The sequence below is a fragment of the Malaclemys terrapin genome, chromosome 10 (assembly GCF_027887155.1).
Source record: "Malaclemys terrapin pileata isolate rMalTer1 chromosome 10, rMalTer1.hap1, whole genome shotgun sequence".
Taxonomy (NCBI): domain Eukaryota; kingdom Metazoa; phylum Chordata; order Testudines; family Emydidae; genus Malaclemys; species Malaclemys terrapin.
In genome coordinates this window covers 81,340,964-81,360,908 of record NC_071514.1, presented here as the reverse complement: position 1 = coordinate 81,360,908, position 19,945 = coordinate 81,340,964, and the positions used below count along the sequence as shown (strand labels likewise).

The following is a 19,945-nucleotide window of genomic DNA, read 5'->3' as shown; positions in this document are numbered from 1 at the left end:
CCACCTTGGTACCCTCGCCAGACTCCAACAACATCCGGCTCGGCCTCTGCAGGGGGTTGCGAGGAGGGGCGGCTGCCATGGCCTCTTGGCAGCAGGGAGGGAAACAAGGTCAGCCCCGCCCCCCGTCACCAACGCCCCCTTTGCAGTCAAACTGAACAGCTGATCGCTTGATCCTGGTCGGGGCCATGCAACCCGACCGGGGCGACTTTACCCACCTGCGACTCGGCGGGGGGCCCGCTCAACAAGCTGACCCCCACCACGGCGCCGGCCGTCAGAGCGCAGAGGAGGATGGCGAAGTGGAGGTAGTGAACGTCCTTCACGAGGGAGGGGCGCTCGTCCGGGACGCCACAGCGGGGCGAAGGGTACGCAAACTCCAGCCCCATCCTGGCCAGGCCTAGCGCCAGCCCCAGCATCAGGCCCCAGAAAGCTCCCTGCAAAACAGAGACGTTCAGGACGACGGCACCTCTCCCGGAAAGTGAACTCTGCTGAACCCCCTTCCTGGCTCGCCTTTGTCAGTGAGCGCTTCCTAATGTGTCCGCTCCCTGGGGGACCAGCCCAGGTCTTGTGACTAAGGCCCTGGGGTGGGACTCAGGAGTTCTAGGTTCAAATCCCAGCTGTGTCGTAGACTTCCTGTGTGATAAGTCGCTTTCTGCAGAGCCGGAGGTGCAGCTCGGGTTCCTGTACACACGTTAGCTTTGATCGAGCCAGCTGCCAGAGTGCACTCCTGTCTGCGATCCTGGGCTACCACTCCAGCGGCTACGCGGCTATCTTTAGTGCACTATCTTGATCAAAGCTAGCCCAGGCCCGTCTACCCAAGTGCAAAATTATACCTCCAGCCGCAGTGCAGACATATCTCCTCTCTTGCAGGTGCCTGTCTGTAAAAGGAAGATAATGTCTCTTACTGTGCACGTACAGCCCCTAGCACCAAGGGACCCGGATCGTAGTTAAGAGTTACAGTAGAGCCTCAGCGTTACGAACACCAGAGTTACGAACTGACCAGTCAACCCCACGCCTCATTTGGAACTGGAAGTGCACACTCAGGCAGCAACATATCCACTGCACTACTGTGTTAAATGTAAACTACTAAAAAAATGAAGGGAAAGTTTAAAACAAAGATTTGCCAAGGTGACGGTGAGGAAACCGTTTCTGTGGTTGTTTCCTTTAAATTGAGATGGTTAAAAGCAGCATTTTCCGTCTGCAGAGTAACGTTTCAAAGCTGTATTAAGTCAATGTTCAGTTGTAAACTTTGGAAAGAACGCTTTGTTCAGCGTTACGAACAACCTCCCTTCCCGAGGTGTTCGTAACTCCGCGGTTCTCCGCGACTGTAATACCAATGTTATTCTCTGGCCAGCCACAAGACAACTTTGCACAGGTTCTGCCATGGGCTGGGTTCTTTCTTTCCAGGATGCTAACGAAAGAGAATGTAACAAACATGTATTTATGCGGTGGAAAGTCCCTCGTCTCCCAGTCTGCTGTTTGCTAGCGCAGTTGCCTGGCAGTTACTGTTTTCTGTGACACTGAGCTTAAAACTTCCCAGGCCACAGTCGGGCAGCGTTGCATGTCAGCACCTGGGCTGTGCTCACATGTCAGCTACACATGACCCACCCACCAGTTCCTTGGGGAACCACCGCCTCGCTCTGGTCTCAAACGCAGGCAAGCGCGATTTCTGCTCTTCTTTGGGGGACTGGGACTCGGTTCCGCAAACAAAACTCTTCAGAAATCCCTGAGGGTGCCAGCGGCTAGAACCGGCCAGCCAGAACTGGCCTGGCCACGTCCTCATGGCTGAGCCTGACCACCAAAACCCTTGGCGTTGTCCTACCGAAGAACAACCAATGATCTTCAAGTCCTCAGGAGTACAGAAGCGTAAGGGTCATGGGGCTGATCATTGGCCTGATGAGACTGAAGGTGCTGCGTGCCGTGCCACACCTCCTCCACTTTCTAGTATCCCCCTTACCACTAAGGGGAAACCGGGGGGGGGTCTCACTTGGTGGGAGGGTCATGGGACCATTTCACGGGCACTCAGCTAAGACAACAGCATGGTGAGACTTCGCTACAACCCACAAATCAATGTAGGGCCCCTCCTGCCTGTCAACGGTCACGGGACTAGCCCAACGCCCTGCAGGAAGGCTGGGGTCCAGAGGCTACCTGCACCCCTCTGTTTATTCCTTGGTGCCCCTAACGAGAGACCCAGCAATATAGGCGTTTCCACCTCAGATGAGACCCATCCAAACCAAGCCTCTGCTTCCAGCAGGTACCAGCACCTGATTCTTCAGAGGAAGGTGAAACGCTCTCAGACTTCACGGGCCATGTGCCAACCCGGGGAGGCACAATCTGGCGACGAAGCAGAAATGCAGCAAATGGATTTTCCTGTGTGACCTAGCCCAGGGTCTGACCCCAGGTTTCCCCAAGGGAAAGGCCAGCATGCACTGGGGTAACAGTGGTGAGCCATAGCAACTGGAATCGCATCAGCTAAGCCGGACCAGCGCTCTACAAGAGACGCTCTAGCTAAGAGGCTTTCAACCTGTGGTCCGCGGACCGCTGGGGATCGAAGATTTCCAAAGGGGGCTGCACCGCTAGTCGAAATGGTTCAGAGGGCTGCAAATGAAAGAAGGTTGCAAAGCCCTGCTGTAGCTCCACCAGAAGCAGTGGGACCAAGGCAGGAATCAGCAGGGGAGGTTGTCTGGCCCGTGATAGGCGGGGGGGTCAGGCTAGATGATCGCAATGGTCTCTTCCAGCTGTAACATCTAGGCGTTAAAAGACGCCCCTCTCCCCCCCCCCCGTCCCGAAATGGCAGAGCGCTTACCTGCTCGTTGGCTCGTCTCCAGAAAACTGCCAGGGCGAACACAGCCGTGATGGGCGGGGCGAGGCAGCTGGTCACCGACTGGATGTAGATGTACAGCTGGCCGCTGTTGGAGCTCTGCAGGATGGGGATCCAGACCACGCTGATGGCGACCAGAACCACCGTGACTGTCCTGCAAGAGGCAGCAACCCCGCGTGTGAAGAAACAGACGTTCCGCCAGCTGCAGAGAGGAGGAAGGGCTAGCCCCAGCGGGTGGCATGTAACACGCTCCTGCGGGAAGGCACGGGTGAAGTCTGCCCGGTGCATGCAATATATACAGGGTACGGGCATGCGCTTAGCATACAGCACACATAAGGTACTAGGGGGGCACTTGTCTATGGTGCCCACTTCATAGGATTTAAGGCCAGAAGGGACCAGTCCAGGTGTGCCAGAACACAGCGGGCCCACCCAGCCCAGGTAAGAACAGCCCAGGGAGCCCGGGCAGCTGTGAGGAGCCATGGACCCTCCACCTGCCCAGGGTGGGGGTCTGAGAGCAGCCCCCGGCCAGTGTCCCCCCGCTCCCAGTCCCCCGTCCAGGGCAGGTGGAGGGTCTGCAGCTCCCCACACAGATCTTACCCCGACCCAACTCCAGCTTCTGGCTTGCCCGGGGGGCGGGGGCCTCAGGAAATGGCGGGGCCCTTGAGGGGGCGGGGCCTCGTGCCCCCCCATTAGGAAAAGCCCGTGGCCCCTGGATTAGTTGATCACAAACCGGGGTAGACGCACACTGAAATTCAAAGCACAGGGCCAGCCTGGCCTTTACTGATTACAGACACTGGAGTGGACTGTGGCTTTCTCCTAGAGTGACCAGATGTCCCGATTTTATAGGAACAGTCCCGATTTTGGGGTCTTTTTCTTATATAGGCTCCTATTACCCCCCACCCCTGTCCCGATTTTTCACATTTGCTGTCTGCTCACCCTACTTTCTCCAGTACTCGGTATCTCAGTTGCTAGTGGAAGGATCAGTGGATTGTACTGCAGCCCTTCTGTGCTAGGTGCAGCTGGCACAGCTCAGGTAAACTGTTCAAAATGCCAGGCCCGGGCACCAGGGTTCCCAGTGTCTCATTGGGAGCGGAGCTGCCTTCGTGGTACTCCCAGGTGCCTGCTGGCTCCGAGGTTCAGGGCTGGGACCCCTGGCAGGCAATGCAGAGCCCGGAGCCGCTCCCTGAAGCCACAGAGCCAGACATGGAGAAAAGATGCTCCAGGTTCGTTTTATTCTTGCCTCTCACTGAAATAATAGGGGACGTTGGCACCGGAGGCGAAGCATCCTGCTGGCTAGGGTTGGGCACGCCTAGGGCTGCAGGTCTTTCATTTCCGAGAGTCCCAGCTCCACCAGCGCCTCTCTGCTCCCCCCCCCTGGGAGACACCCTGCTCCCCCACTGCGCCTGGCAGACACGCAACTGCAACTCCTTGGCGACCGCAGCTGCGGGCTGGACACCAGCCACTCCTGAGGGTCCCCTGCTTTCCTAGCTACCCCGCTGCTACATGTCCCCAGCGTGCCGGGGCCTAACAACTCCTAACGGGCTCCTGGGCCTAACAACTAACACTGCCCTGAGCCCGATCCCTTTGCAGGAACAGGGCAATGCAACTCACTCAATCCATACAGTGTTGTGTGCTCCAAGGGGCGCTGAACGCTAACCTGGAGCGGATCCAGTGTCAGACTGCATTAGAGTCTGTCTAAACACTGCACGAAACCTGGACCGCAATCTGTGGAACACCCAATGGCTCTGAGCACGTTACCGGGGACAGGAGCTGTCATAAACATATAGCTAAGGGTAGCATAAAATCCCACCATGTCAGGGTGCCCTCCCCACTCTGAACTCTGGGGTACAGATGTGGGGACCTGCATGCAAGACCCTGAAGGGTAGCATAAAATCCCACCGCTAACACCATGTCAGGGTCTTGCATGCGGGTCCCCACATCTGTACCCCAGAGTTCAGAGTGGGGAGGGAACCCTGACAGGAGCCACTCAGTGCGTTAATGACAGTCATACGTCACTGCCGACAATTTTGTCACCAGCGCAGACCTGCTGCTGCTTGTGGTTCATGCCACCCTCTATCCCTGCTGCTCCCAAAGCACCTGGCAAGCCCATGCTGAAGGAGACAGTTGCCTTAGAGGGACCCAAACCCCTCCCAACAACCGGCTGGCTTACCAAGCACTCTGACTTTGCGTCCCCAGCTGCAGGGCGCTGCGGGTCAGGGAGAGGGCTGAGGCGTGCAGGGCTGGGATCGCTTTTATTTATATCCCAGCCAAAATGCCCTCCATTTAATTATAATAACCACAAGGCCCTTCCTTCTGGGTCAAATGCTTTGGAGAGCAGGCCTCTCAGACGGCGTGAGATCCAAAACAAGCCCTCCCCCGCCCTCAGCCGGCTCTAGACGGACTCCGGGCAGCCCAAAGAAACGAGTCAGTAAGGGAAGCATGAGCGTTTCTTCACCACAGGATTGGAGCCGCAGGGCTTGCTGGGATGCGCCCAGACACCCGATGTTGTGGTCTGGCCTTGCGTCCTAAAGCAAATGCACGCCTCATTGGGGAGGAGGCTTTTTCACTTGCAGTGATCGGTGGCTGGTTCTCTCACGGCCGTGTGGTAGCCTGGCTTTGCAGCGCTGTCAGTGCTCCGGGAAGATCTCATGCAGAAGGCTGGCTCAGCAGTTTAATGGCAAGGTCCTAGGCTGAGTTGGATCCGGACAGCAAGGTGTGGGAACACTGGAGAGGCAACACACTAACCCCTGGGAGGGTGAACATGCGGCGCTGTGGTCAAGTGACCCTCCCAGCCACAACGGCAGCCTCTGGCTGACACTCAAAAAGCGCGCGGATGTGGAAACAGCCCCTTCTAGCTCCCTCAGCCAGGAGGTCTCTGAGCAGGATTCAGTCTTGCCAGGGGTACAGACAAGTGCTACATTTTTAAAAGACATCAGCTCCGGTTAACATGTTCCAAAGTGTCCAGGTGACTTAGAGGCCTTGGACTTAGGCTTGTTAGCCACTTGGGCACTTTCGAAAACATTACCCTAGACGGAGGGCCCAGTCCCGCAGTCCTAGAGCCCATAAAACTCCCCTGACGGATGGACAAGGGCCTCTGATCAGCCCCGTGGGAATTCCTATCCGATGGTTCACGCGCTGGGCTTGGCTGGGTGGAGCCGCATGGCGTGGTCATTCACTTGTCAGTCCCGTGATCGGCCCAAAGGAGCCGAATGGGAAGATTTTCAATGTGAGCCTCTCAACAATCGAATTCGAGGGCTTCCCGCGGGGTTAAGCCACGTTCCCTGTGGAGAACCAACAGTGGGGTGTGGAGAGGCCTAGAGGGCTGAACATCCATCCACCCTTTCAGGAAGCAGCAGGGGCTAGTGGCCAGGACTAGGCCTCAGGGAATCTGGGCTCTATTCCCAGCCAGGCCCATCTGTCATCGGTGCGTCTCTAGACCCCGTTCCCGTAGTGCGTGAGCACCTCAATCCTTAACGTGTATATCCTCCCAACGCCCCGGGAGGCTATTACCCCCATTGTACAGCTGGGGGCTGAGGCCCGGAGAGGCTAAGTGACTCGCCCAAGGTTACCCAGGAAGTCTGGGGCAGCGCAGGGAATTCAAGCCCCAAGTCCTAGTCTAGTGGCCCAGCCACTGGGCCAACCGCCTGGCGACTTTGGGCAAGTCTCGTCCTGCCTCTGTGCCTGTTTCCCCTCCCACCCCTCGTAATCCACGCTCCCCAGGCATCCAAGGAGAGGCTCTCCTAGCGCAGGATAACTCGAGCTCCCGTTAGCTCTCGCCCCCAGTCCATGCTCAGCACCTGCACTGCTCCAGTCATCTACCACCTCCCACCCATGCACCTCTTCTACTCGCAACCCCCTGCCCAGCCAGCACCCCCCACGCTGCCCAGCTGCTCTGGTTTCACTCACTGATCACTAAACTGCAGCTTTCAACCCCTCAGATCCCTGACCAACATGTAGCTCGAGGGACAAGATCCTGTGGAGGAAACCCCTTCCCCAGGAGGCCCTGGGTCCTGCAGGGCAGGGGGAGTCTGTCTCCTTGGGGCTGAACTACCCCATTTATCCACAGAACAGGTGCAGGAGGTTTTATCCTCCCCCACCCCTGCACAGGGCTTAGATACCCCAGAGAGCAGGAATGATTCCACCCTGTAACATACTGTAGTGAGGACGTGGTGACATGGGCTTGCCACCCCAGTATAAGCCCACTGGGGACTCTGGGTACGTAGTTGGGATGCTGCCACGTCTATGCCACCATATCTTCACTGCAATTGCCCACACTAGCTAGATCAAAGCTACCCAGGCTACAGTTCCACCTTGGTTTGCAGAGCAGACGCACCCAGAGACCGCATCCTTCGGGCAGAGGCGGGGTGGGGCTGGACTCATCGGTGCTGCTCCTGGATCGGCCAGCAGTGGGCGCCACTGAGTGGCATGCTTTCTCCTTGCGCTCTGCAGCGCTGTGTCAGGGAGACGGTGGCTCGGATCAGGACTCAAACCCAGGTTCTCTCACCCGGCAGCACAGAGCAATGCAGAAAAAAGGGCAGGCCAGCAGCGGGGCCTGCCCAGGTGATGTCTAAGGGTAGGTCTACACTGCAATTAGACACCTGCAGCTGACCGGGGCTCACGGGGCCTGGGCTAAGGGGCTGGTTAACTGCACTGTAGCTCACCTCGCAATGGTCCCAGTGCCCGTGCGCCAGCCCGAGCATCTACACTGCACTTAAGCTGCCCCTTAGCCCTACCCCCATGAGCCTGAGCATGGGCCAGCCGCAGATTTTAACTGCAGTGTAGACAGACCCTAAGGGGGTTAGGTCTCATCCTAGTGTCAAAGCAGCGTTCTCCTGTTGCAGCTCTGAGCAAACCTGCCTCGGGTAATTCCACTCCATCCTGAGTGCCATGAAACATACCAGCGCCTCATCCATGCAGCAGCCCTCTATTCCTCTCCCCGGCTCCGGCACACTTGACTTTCTGACTCTTTGAGGCATGCTCTGGCCTGAATTCCCCCAGCGGGGTTTGTCTGTGCCCATTGCATCACCTTGTGTTTAGTCATCTGCTCGTTAGTGCTGATAAAGCTCTGAAAGCCCCCCCAGGTGTGTCATTCTTAATCATCGTGATTCGCGGCGTTGTGCAATCGCGCGGGGAAGACCGCACCCCAGCTCGGGGAGCCTCGGTTCCGAAGGGGACGGGGGAACTAGAGGGAATTCAGAGAAGCACAAGAAGGATGACAAGGGGGAGGGAGGGCCAGGCGGACTGGCTTACAGAGCAAGACCAAGAGAGCTAAATCTAAATCACTGGCTAAGTGATGACTAAGAGAGATAGAGTAACAGGCTACGAGCAGTGGAAAGATGTAAACGGCCAAGAATGAGAGACATGAGTGTGATCCATGGGGGTGGAGGTAGGGGGAATGGAGTGACATTAAGAAAAGGAATTTATAGCCTGAATCTTAGGAAGTATTCCCTGGAAGCGATACAGTGGATTGTATAGTGTATCCACAAAGCACAGTCGATCTCTCTGTCTGCCCACCTGCCTATCTATTATGATTAATGATTACTTGTCTTATCAGAGCACCTAGGAACACTAGTCATGCACCAGGACCTTGTTGTGCCCGGTGCTGGACAAACACAGAACAGACAGTTCCTGCGCCAAACAGCTTACAATCGAGCTATGTTAGATCGTGCCCATCACCGTGGTATTGGAACGGCTGGTATCTCCAGGGAAGCCCCATCTCTTAGGCCAAAACCCCCCAACCTAGGAAACACACCATGCTACACGAACAATGGATTGAGCCCAATAACGTGTGTAAATGTACATAAGAGACGTGTGCATTCTTGTCACATTACCAGTGACAGGTCCCGGATCTTCCTCCACTGCAAGGAACAGTCAGAAAACAAACAATTACACTTTCATCCCAAGATCCTGAAGTATTTTACACAACAAAAACAAAAAATTAAGCTTCACCGTGCCCCTGGTAAGTAATAGTGAGGGAAGAGAGGTTAAGCCACTTACACCCATCAACAGAAGAGCCAAGAATAAGACCCAGGGATCCCTGACTTCCTTTTCCCTCATCTAACCACAGCGGCAGATTCATAATTTTTTACAGCACTTAACCATCCTCTGATGAAAGGTGTTATGTGACTGCAACATAACATCACTATTACTACACTAAGTTATGCGGCACAGATTCCCTAGGATAAGCCATGCCGAGTTGGCAGTATTATTGGCCCAGAATTAATCAAAACATTGTGAAAGAGCTAAGCAAATAAGTTGAATCATCTAACAGGCGGAGGCCTCATCCCTGGGCTTCTTTTTGTTGCATGGTTTTTAATGACAGCGTCTTGATTTGCAGGAACATTAGTTACTTCATTTTCTAGCCTCTCTCCTTCTGCTCACGCATCACCCGCAAATTGATTGTCACAAGTACAAAAATAGACGAAAGAAAAACAATTAGGCAAGGTATGTTCCTGTTTCATCAGATCTTGTCTCAGTTGGATGGACCAACCCGGGGAATTGTCCCCGCACATTTACAGGTGAAAGTACGTGGTCATTTGCAAAAGCTGGGCCGTGGTATAAAAGGTCCCCACCAGACAGCTTTCCAAATTTAGGTTTGGTAAAAAACACACTGATGAAAAGCCAAGGATGAAAAAAAAAAATGTTGCCATCCATGTATTTTCTTTTTAAAATTCATATGGAAACATGCTTGCAGTTTAAAATAAATATGCCTCTCTCAGTATTGTTTGCAACCCCTAAACTGCAGCACTGTGTTAGCCCAAGAAAACCACAAAGTGAAACTGACTATAAACAGAGGTGAAATTGACTAGGCCAGTTTTAGTGTCAGAGCTGAGAGAAGTGCAAGTAGTAAACAAACAGCTTCAAAGTCGCAATACTCCAACCAAAAAACTTCAAAAACAGATTCCAACAAGAAATTGCGGAATTGGAATTAATCTGCAAACTTGACACCATTAAATTAGGCTTGAATAAAGACTGGGAGTGGATGGGTCGTTACACAAAGTAAAACTATTTCCCCATGCTAATTTTTTTCCCTACTGTTACTCACACCTTTTTCAGTAGTAGTAGTGTCATAGAATATCAGGGTTGGAAGGGACCTCAGGAGGTATCTAGACCAATCCCCAGACAGATTTTTACCCCAGATCCCTAAATGGCCCCCTCAAGGATTGAACTCACAACCCTGGGTTTAGCAGACCAATGCTCAAACCTTCTTGTCAACTGTTGGAAATGGGCCATCCTGATTATCACTACAAAAGTTTTTATTCTCCTGCTGGCAATAGCCCACCTTAACTGATTACTCTCGTCATAGTTGGTATAGCAACACCCATTTTTTCATGTTCTCTGTGTGTATATATATCTTCCTACTGTATTTTTCTTTCACTGCATGCATCCGATGAAGTGGGTTTTAGCCCACGAAAGCTTATGCTCAAATAAATTGGTTAGTCTCTAAGGTGCCACAAGTACTCCTTGTTCTTTTTGCTGATACAGATTAACACGGCTACCACTCAGAAAATACACTGGTATTTTTAAATTATTTTGCTCTGATTAATCATAGGGGGGTTAGTGGGAACACAGGAAAAGACACATGGCTGTAGGGTTTTTCCAGATATATGCGGTGGTGTCTACACTCACAACATTTGGTGTTTTTTCTTAAAGCCCCACCTCCTGGACTCAGGTGACTACATGAGACTCTCCGCTCGCATTTAAAACAAACTAGGTTCCTAGCCCTCCAGGTTGCAGAGAAAATCTTGAAAACATGCCCCCTGACAGCTCGGAAACCAGAACGCAAATCAAGACCTTCACCTTTATTATTTTTAAAATCTCATGATTTTTAAATGCATGGGGGTTTGGCAACACTGTGTATACAACTAACTTCCATGGTCTGGGAGAGCTGCATTCAGTGCACGACCGGAGGGAGGGGGGGAAAGCTGACTTTAGGCCAGGTCTTCACTAAAAAGTCAGGTCAACCCAGTTACGTGGCTCAGGGGCCTGAAAAATCCACATCGGTGAAATCGACCTAACCACCGGCGTAGACGGCGCGAGAGTTCTTCCATTGACCTAGCTACCGTCTCTCGGGAGGTGGATTACCTAGAGCGGTGGGAGAACCTCTCCTGTAGGGAGAGTGTATCCATAATCTGGTGGCTGTGTAACTCTCACTGGCTGTCCACAGCCCCTCTCTGGAGGTGGTTAGGACCCCAATCTGCAATCTGTGCTGGGAGGTGGCCTAGGGTGTGAGTGAGATCGCAATCAGGGCCATAGTTACGCCCTTTGCTACGGCGTCTCGGGGCAGGTTCATCCATCCCAGGGATAGAGGGAAGGCAGCGTGCACCAGCCCTACCCGGGGAGCGATCGCAGGGACCCACATCCTCAGGGCCTTGGCTCCCAGAGCTCCGAGGGGGCAGAGACAGTGGGGACTCTCCAGGGAAAGGCGCAAGGTGCTGCCCGGTTCAGCCCAGGACCCAAGGGAGCAGCAGGATGTGCCCCCAGTCTCCTGAACGGAGGCTGTCTGTGATCAGCTCTGGCAGCCTTACTCCCACTGGTGCCAGGCGAGCTAAGCACAGGGCCAGCGGGGCTGTGGCATGGGATCAGATGAGTTGCCCCGGATGGAGCCAGGCTCCATCTCCAGCCAGTGACATGTTACAACTGCCGCGGGAAGCCACCTGCCCTGTTGTGCTGCCAGCCCTCTGCCTGGCATCGCTCGCCCTGCCATCAAGTGTCTCCGACGACGATAATGCCAAGGAGGCTGACTTGGCACCCGCACCCCCAGCCACAGGAAATGGGGCTGGGTTTACGAGGAGTTGTCTAGCACTTGATTGGCACAGGGAGCCCAGTAAAATGGGCCAGCATAATGGATTAGCAATTACCATGTGCACTGAGGGAACACCTTTCAACCTGGGGCCATCAAGGCACTTCGCAAGCAGTAATTAATTGTGCTCACAAGGCATTTGTGAGCGTGGCTTCGGTGTCATTATACCCATTTTATAGGCAGGTAAACTGAGGCACGGGTGCCACTGGAGGATGAGTCAGGAAATGGGAATGTGCGGGGGGAAAACAAGAGAGACCACCTGACCAGCTTGGCTGTAGGAACCATCCGAAGCTGAGTCATTTGCTCCATTAGCAACATGAACATCATATTGTTAGCACACCAGAACACTCTGCATTTCATAGCACCTTCCCCGTGTGCAGGGAGAGAGCTGGGGAGATGGCACTACCCCCTCAGCCTTCATGGGAGGGCTTCCAGGTCGGGGGTGAGGCCCAGAGAGGGGGAGGGGGGAAATCAGAGGATTTCATCTCCAGAGCCATCGATCCATCACCAGCGCAAACATTCACAACAAAGCGTAGACGAATTTAAGAACTAACCCTTCTGAAGTGATGACCTAGATTCCTTTATTATTACTGTCACCTGCGTTCTGCCTGGCTCCCAGTTCTCAGAGGGCCCTCCCCATCACACAAAGGAAATAGGTTAGCCATACGCTTTCCTCCTCGATGAAACATTCCCTGTCCTAAGCACAGTACAATAGAAAAGGGAAAATCAGGGGCTCAATACTATTCTTGCTTATACTGGTTTTACACTAATATAATTCCATTGACTTAAGTGGAGTCACTCCTGATTCACACACTGATATACCTTCTATTGGCTGAAGTGGAGTCACTCCTGATTTACACTGGTGGAACCCTTTTGACTTAAGTGGAGTGACTCCTGATTCACACCATCAGGCCCAAGCCCTTTTAGCTATTTTTAAAGCACCACTTGCTCTTGCACCACTTTTAACAATGAAATCATAATAAATAATAAAATACTAATCACTCCTTCATAACCACAGGGTTTTGCAGCCCTGCTGTGAGCAGTTACTTAATAGGCTTCACCATGCAAAGGAAAATGTCTGTCTGGCTCTGTTACCCTCCTCCCCACCCCCACCCCTACCTTCCCACCAGCAGCAGCTCCCGCTCCTTGGCATTCCGCCGGATCTTCTTCCAGATGTCCAGGGTGAAGAGGGTGCTGCTGCTGTTGAATACGGAGGTCAGGGAGGACATCAGGGCAGCCATCATCACTGCAATCATTAACCCTCGCAGCCCTGGAGGAGAAAGAGAAGGACCATCGGACTTCAGGTTTCATCTTAAAGGAGCCGTGATACGGCTCTGATCCAAAGCCCACTCTCTTTCCATTGACTTGTCTGGGCCTGGGATCAGGCTGTGTGGGTTTAAATTGTGAGCTCTTCGCGTGGACAGCACTTCAGGCCATGGGGCTCTGATCCCTGGGTGATACCATGTAAATAACAACACTAGTGAGCTATAAAAACGACATACACATAGCACCACTAAAATGCAGCCAGCTCTGGAGAGGGAGGCAGCAGCCCGGTTAGCATGCCGTACAGCAGCGAGTGGCCAATCTCTAGCACTTCTGGAAAGTACCATGGGAGCGTTAATTTCCACAAAGAGCAGACTGGAGCTCACTTTCTAAGATCTCAGCTGGCCTCACAGCATGGTACTCATTCTTCGGAGGTTTGCCTAGTGGTTACAGCAGGTTGCTCTGAGCCAGGACACCAGGGTTCTATTCCCAACGCTGTCATTAACCAGCTGTGCCTCAGGTTCCCTGCCCCTAACATAAGATCTGAGACCGCTCCCACCTCTGTAAAGGGCTTTGAGGTCCTCATGTGAGAGGCATTAAATAAAGATTCATGACCTGGATGATGGGATGGATTGCCCCCTCAGCAAGTTCGTGGATGACACTAAGCTGAGGGGAGAGGTAGACACGCTGGAGGGTAGGGATAGGGTCCAGAGGGACCTAGACAAATTGGAGGATTGGGCCAAAAGAAATCTGATGAGGTTCAACAAGGAAAAGTGCAGAGTCCTGCAGTTAGGATGGAAGAATCCAATGCACGGCTACAGGCTGGGGACCAACTGGCTAAGCGGCAGTTCTGCAGAAAAGCACCAGGGGATTACAGTGGATGAGAAGCTGGATATGAGTCGGCAGTGTGCCCTTGTTGCCAAGACGGCTAATGGCATATTGGGCTGCATTAGTAGGAGAATTGCCAGCAGATCGAGGGAAGTGATTATTCCCCTCTATTCGTCTGGAGTACTGCGTCCCGTTTTGGGCCCCCCCCCCACTACAGAAAGGACATGGACAAATTGGAGAGAGTCCAGTGGAGGGCAACTAAAATGATTAGGAGCTGGAGCACATGATTTATGACGAGAGGCTGAGGGAACTGGGTTTGTTTAGTCTGCAGAAGAGAAGAGTGAGGGGGGATTTGATAGCCGCCATCAACTACCTGAAGGGGGGTTCCAAAGAGGATGGAGCTCGGCTGTTCTCAGTGGTGGCAGATGACAGAACAAGGAGCAATGGTCTCAAGTTGCAGTGGGGGAGGTTTAGGTTGGATATTAGGAAACATTATTTCACTAGGAGGATGGTGAAGCACTGGAATGGGTTCCCTAGGGAGGTGGTGGAATCTCCATTCTTAGAGGTTTTTAAGGTCAGGATTGACAAAGCCCTGGCTGGGATGATTTAGTTGGGGATTGGTCCTGCTTTGAGCAGGGGGTTGGACTAGATGACCTCCTGAGGTCCCTTCCAACCCTGATATTCTATGATTCTATGACAAAGGATTCTTATATACTGGCTGGAAACCTGTTCCTGCTAATGCATCCATGGTGCTGGATGTCACCCCTGAGGGGTGACAGGCTAACCTGCCCTCTTGGGGACTGGGACCTGTGGGGCCAGGTATTATAAACCGGCTACTTGGCCCACCTCCGCCCCCGAAGTGAGAATCAGTGCAACGCAGGTACACCGTCCTCGGCGGGAGAGAAGAGACAGGACCAGGGAGGAGCAAGGGGGATAATGGGAGGGCTCTGGACGCAGACACAGGCTGTCGTTCTAGCTGCGTGAGGTTCCCCTGATTCCTGGCCTGGCTCACCCAAGCGTGGCAGGGACTGCTGACCTCGCTACAGGAGGGAGAGCCCATTCCCCCACCACACGTTGTCCTCCTGGGTTCGACCGGGCGCTTATTTCAATGGCCTGTGGTTTTGCAGCAATGGAAACCAAGAGGCGACGGTTATCAGTGCCTAGGAAGGACACTGCTGTAATCCTGCCAGGGGCTGGAACAGCCAGGCTAATTCCCCGTCGTCACGCTTTCCGCTTCCTCATTTGGAACCCTTCAGTGGAAGCCCCAAGGCCATCAGGGGTTTTGCTGTTGGCAGAGAGCGTCCTTGGGCATGGCTGGAAAAGGGAAGCAGCCCCCCAACCCCCCTCACACACACACCCACACAGGACACACAAGACAGTCGGCATGGCCTGGCACTGCCAGCAGCACGGCCCAGACTTACCACTGGGCATCAGTTCGACCACCAGCTTGGGGTAAGCGATGTTGGAGCAGCCCACCTCAGACCCGCACACTCGGACGCACTCGTCGGGATCGACGCAGCTGACGGCATCTGCAACGACACGGAGAGAAGCAGCTCGACCCCGCCGAGAGCAGCCGGCAGCGGAGCCAGTCCAGGCGAAGGGAGCCGCAGCGTGACCAGAAAAAACCCTTCCCGCAGAAGGGCTCGCACGGGAGCTCCAGCTGCAGGCCTGAGAACAGAACTGGGTCCTGATTGCCTGCAGAGCTGCTACCGAGCAAGCTTCAGCCCTGCCCAGAGGGACGCCTGTGAAGGCGAGGAGGGTGAAGTGTCATTCATAGAATCATAGAATATCAGGGTTGGAAGGGACCTCAGGAGGTCATCTAGTCCCACCCCCTGCTCAAAGCAGGACCAATTCCCAACTAAATCATCCCAGTCAGGGCTTTGTCAAGCCTGACCTTAAAAACCTCTAAGGATGGAGATTCCACCACCTCCCTAGGGAACCCATTCCAGTGCTTCACCACCCTCCTAGTCAAAAAGTTTTTCCTAATATCCAACCTAAACCTCCCCTGCTGCAACTTGAGACCGTTACTCCTTGTTCTGTCATCTGGTACCACTGAGAACAGTCTAGATCCATCCTCTTTGGAACCCCCTTGGAATCCTGGGCTGCCAATCAGTGTTTTGGTAATGGGGACTCTTGTCTTTGGGAACTGGACCAAGCCCCGCCCCGCCTCCGCCATTGGATACCAACGTTTGGTCACTACTGGCCTGGGCTGGATTTGAACCAGAAACTTAGCGGTGAAAGACACGCAGGGTGGCCTGGTGGTTAGGGGCACTAGCCTAGGATCTAGAAGACCTGGCGGTCACTTCCCTGCTCTGCCACAGATGTGTGACCATGGGCAAGTTGTTTCCCCTCGCTGGGCCTCAGTTTCCCCCTCCGTACAATGGGGATAATAGCACTGCCCTGCCTCAGACGGGTATTATGAGGATGATTACATGAACAACTGTGGGGTGCTTAGCTACTATGGCAGTGGGGGGGCAGGGAGCAGATAAGTGTCATCGATAGAGGCAATGGTGTAATAACAGTTTTCTGAGCCATCCTGGTCCTCTCCAGAACTCTCCTAACCCACTTTAGCATCACTCCAGCCGTTCGTTACGATCAGGACTGGCAGGGTGCGGCGTGATTGCCAATCATGGAGTTTCAGGCCAGAAGGGACCATCAGATCGGCTAGTCCAACCTCCTGCACCCACAGACTGAACCCACCCACCAAAATTAGAACAAAGGATTACAGCCCCCCATGTCCTGACTCAAAACCATCACAGCTGGGGCATCAACCTGGTCGTGGGATCATCATTGGAACCGAATCAGCACCCAGCAGCCCCCGTCGTGACTCTGACGGCAGAAGGCCAAAGGGCCCAGCACCCAATTATTTAAGGGTTTACGAGGGCACTGAGTCCCTTTTTATTGTTGCTATAATCATAGAGCCGAACCGATGGAAAGTAACGAAGGGCGTAAATATCAGTGCATCCACCTACTGCTTCGCACCTCTTAATCCTTTCAATAAAGGTAGGGCGTAGCCCACGCTCATTTCCACCTCTCCTTTATGATCCTCAGCCACTCCCCTGAGTCACTCCCAGGAACATCAGTGGTGGTTGGATTGGGCCTTTGGATCCAAGTCTCTCCAGCCAACCAGACTGGCGGAGCAGAGGCGGGTCTCCATCCTTCCAGCCCATGACTGATTTTCGTACAGACTGTTTAAAGGACTTTTGCAAAGAGGCCATTTCCTCCTCCCCACAACACCCAGCATTTCATATTCTGACCGGCCCTAAATATTCAGGCAGGGGTAACATGGGCAGCCCAGGCAGGACTGACCTAGCAGCAGCAGCATAGATGCCAGTTGGAAATAAGAAGAACAGAACAGGCCCGACTCATCCTGGAGTCCCGTGGGAAAACCTGAGCTAAGCAAGCCCTCCCGTTTGCAGGTGAGCAGACTCAGAGCCAGATTCTGCAGCTCACAAGCCGTCTGTAGCCAGCCAACCCAGGTTAGGCAGGATGGCATAATGGTTAGAGCTGGGGTGGGTCTGGGCATTAGGAAACCTGGTGTTCTAGTCCTGGCTCTGCTGTGTTGCTCGTTTCCTCATCTGTAAAAAGCTGCTTTAATTACCGGTTGCAAAGGGCTTTGAGTCCTTGGATGGACGACGACACTCTAGCAGGGCGAAGTGCTATGTTGGTATTAGTCCAGTCTAGTAATGAAGCAGCAACAACAATAATGCTCTGCCCTCCCACAGCTCCTCTCACCACAGGGAACTGCAAACAGGCGTTAACGAAGTCTCGCCATAGCCCAGGATTTTTCAGATGGGGAATCTCAGGCGCAAGGAGGAGAAGTGACCGGCCCGTGGTCAGACAGCACGTCAGTGGCGGAGCTAAGAACAGATCCCAGGCCCCTCGTGTATTGATGCTTCGCTTTGCGATTTCCAGTTTTGTTTCAGACGAAAAACTAACGAATAACCAAAACCGCCTGTCCTCTAATTAGCATCGCCCTTTACTCCTAACGGCCTCCAGTTTTTCTGGACCCAAGGCTGGTCCCATTTGTCAGCTCTGTCTGCGTTTGCTGAAAGAGCCGTGCGGTTCTGAAACCTGGGGCCTGGACTCCGGGAGCCAGGGACGGGAAGACTTGTAGCTCATAGGGGAAAGCAGCCCTGGCTGTCTCTCTCAGCTGTAATCAGAGCAGGGCGAGCCAAAGCAGATGTGGGTAAGCGGGAGGAAGGATTTAAGGGCCCGATCCCGAGGAGTCGGTGCTAGAACTCCGATTGACTTCAATGGGGCAGGATCAAGGAGGCTATTCAGGGCGTGGGATGCGTTATGCCCTCAGGGCTAGACCGGGGCCCATACCGAACTAAAGGGGCATTGTCGTCTTCCCTGGGGCTAGCTACGGGCCGCTCCTGGATTTGGGTCAGGGGCATCGATCCCTACGAGGCAAAAATAAATCCTACTACTACTAATTCCTGAGGACCGAACTCCAGAGCTGCATCTGAGCAGCACACACTGACAACTTCCCTTCCCAAACCCAGCAGGGGCGGAGCTCAGCTGAGCCAGCAATGGGTGAAGGCGGCGGAAATGGGTGGAGGGCGCCTGATCACAGCACTCATCTGGGCCACACATCATGCGGGCGCCCGCCCTGGCTCTTGGCACGGTTTTAACTCGTCCCTACCAAGTAGGTGGCTAATAAAATAATCATCAGAAGTAATTGGTGGTTGTAGGAAACACCCCCACGCAGAGGCGTTCAGAGCCCCGACAAACACTCGAACGCAGGACGGTTCCAAACAAGCTACAGCCCGAACCACGGGGCCATTAGAAAGGGGGCAAGTTGGGTCCCACAAAGGGGCAGGCAGTGACTGAACCCAAACAGAGGGGCAGAAAGTAGCGTAGCTCCACTGACTTCCAACCCAGATCCTTCACTACGGACACAAAAGTCTGGACGGGCCCCATTCTCGCCCACGGGCACCTAAGGGCAAATGGGTGTTTTGGTACCCGATGAACAGGTTAGCCCCGAAAGTGGTGATCTGAACCCCCAGATGTAGAACTGGGCTCCTGAGTCCAGATGTCTGTCCAACCTTCAAACAATCCCCTTTGTGCTGGCTCCATGTTGCCCCTCCCACCTGGGAGGAGCACCCTCTAAACATCCACAAGGCCACCTCGTTATCCTCTTCCACACCCCTCCTTTGCCATGAAGCCTCCCAGAAACTTGCTAGGTTGCTGGTGCGCTTAGAGCCCCTCTCATTGATTCCTTGTACTCCCCCAGTGTCTACCTGTGTCCACCTGCCGTCTCTTGTCTTAGACTGTAAGGGCTTTGGGGCAGCCTAGCTTGTTGTGTGTCTGTCCGGCGCCTAGCAGAGCACAGTCCAGCTCCGTGGCTGGGGCTCCTACACACACTGGAAACACAAATAATTAAGACTAACACCGTCAGATGCATCCTGGGTTAACGAACTGCACAGAGTACAGTACATTCAAGCTTTAAGCTAAGGGCCAGATGCTCAGGGATTTCAACGGAGCTGCTTTACATGAGCTGGGGATCAGACCACCGGACCGTGCAAGTCTTCTCCTATTGATGCTTCGTTCAAATAGATCCTTCCCCAAGACCGTGTGACCCCATTGTAGGTTTTATGTCCTGATGGATCCCTCTTCCCCTTAGCAGTTGGTCCAATAAAAGGCATTATATCATCTACCTTGTGAGCTTTCCCACATGCATTAATGTCAATGTTTTAAACCTCACACACACACACACACACACACACACACACCCTTCTAAAAAGTATTTGTTCACATAATGGATATTCAATACAGCCAAAAAGCCACAGGGCTCCATACAGACCTGATTCCCGTGGGTGAAGCGCCAGTGCACTCGATACACCCAATTACAACAGCTTTGGCTAAACCGGCCCATGCCAAGAAACGGAGGGCCCTGATTCAGTAAGATATTTAAGCACGTGCCTATCTTAAACCACAGGTGCAATCCCATTAACGTCCTTTGTGCTGCACATACCCATAAAAAAAGAGACCATCCCGGCCCCAAAGAGCTCAAGGCGCCTTGCTGAGTCGGGGTTGCAAGGGAAACAGGGGTGTCCCATAACGAAGACACCAGCTACAGTATTGTCTTAAGGTGGTTTTGTAACAGCCAGATATTATTTATTTGGGCTAAGGTAGCACTGAGAGACCCCGTCCGAGATCAGAGTCCCGCTGTGCTAGGCGCTGTACAGAGAAAGCCCCTGCACCAAAGAGCTTACAGCCTAACGACC

General features: G+C 53.6%; 1 protein-coding gene across 8 annotated transcripts in view; it reads right to left on the bottom strand.

Moving 5' to 3' along the window:
• SLC5A10 (solute carrier family 5 member 10) overlaps positions 1–19,945 on the bottom strand; it is an 88,624-nt gene that overhangs the window by 2,889 nt on the left and 65,790 nt on the right. For 4 of the 8 annotated variants that reach the window (XM_054043002.1, XM_054043006.1, XM_054043005.1 and 1 more), the window contains 5 exons: positions 15,134–15,241; positions 12,741–12,891; positions 2,804–3,020; positions 831–875; positions 216–431 (listed from right to left, as the gene is read on the bottom strand). In XM_054043002.1, coding sequence (XP_053898977.1) covers positions 216–431; positions 831–875; positions 2,804–3,020; positions 12,741–12,891; positions 15,134–15,241 — 737 coding nt within the window. The remainder of the gene's footprint in view (positions 1–215; positions 432–830; positions 876–2,803; positions 3,021–12,740; positions 12,892–15,133; positions 15,242–19,945) is intronic. The other 4 variants (XM_054043007.1, XM_054043008.1, XM_054043004.1 and 1 more) reach the window with 3 other exon arrangements.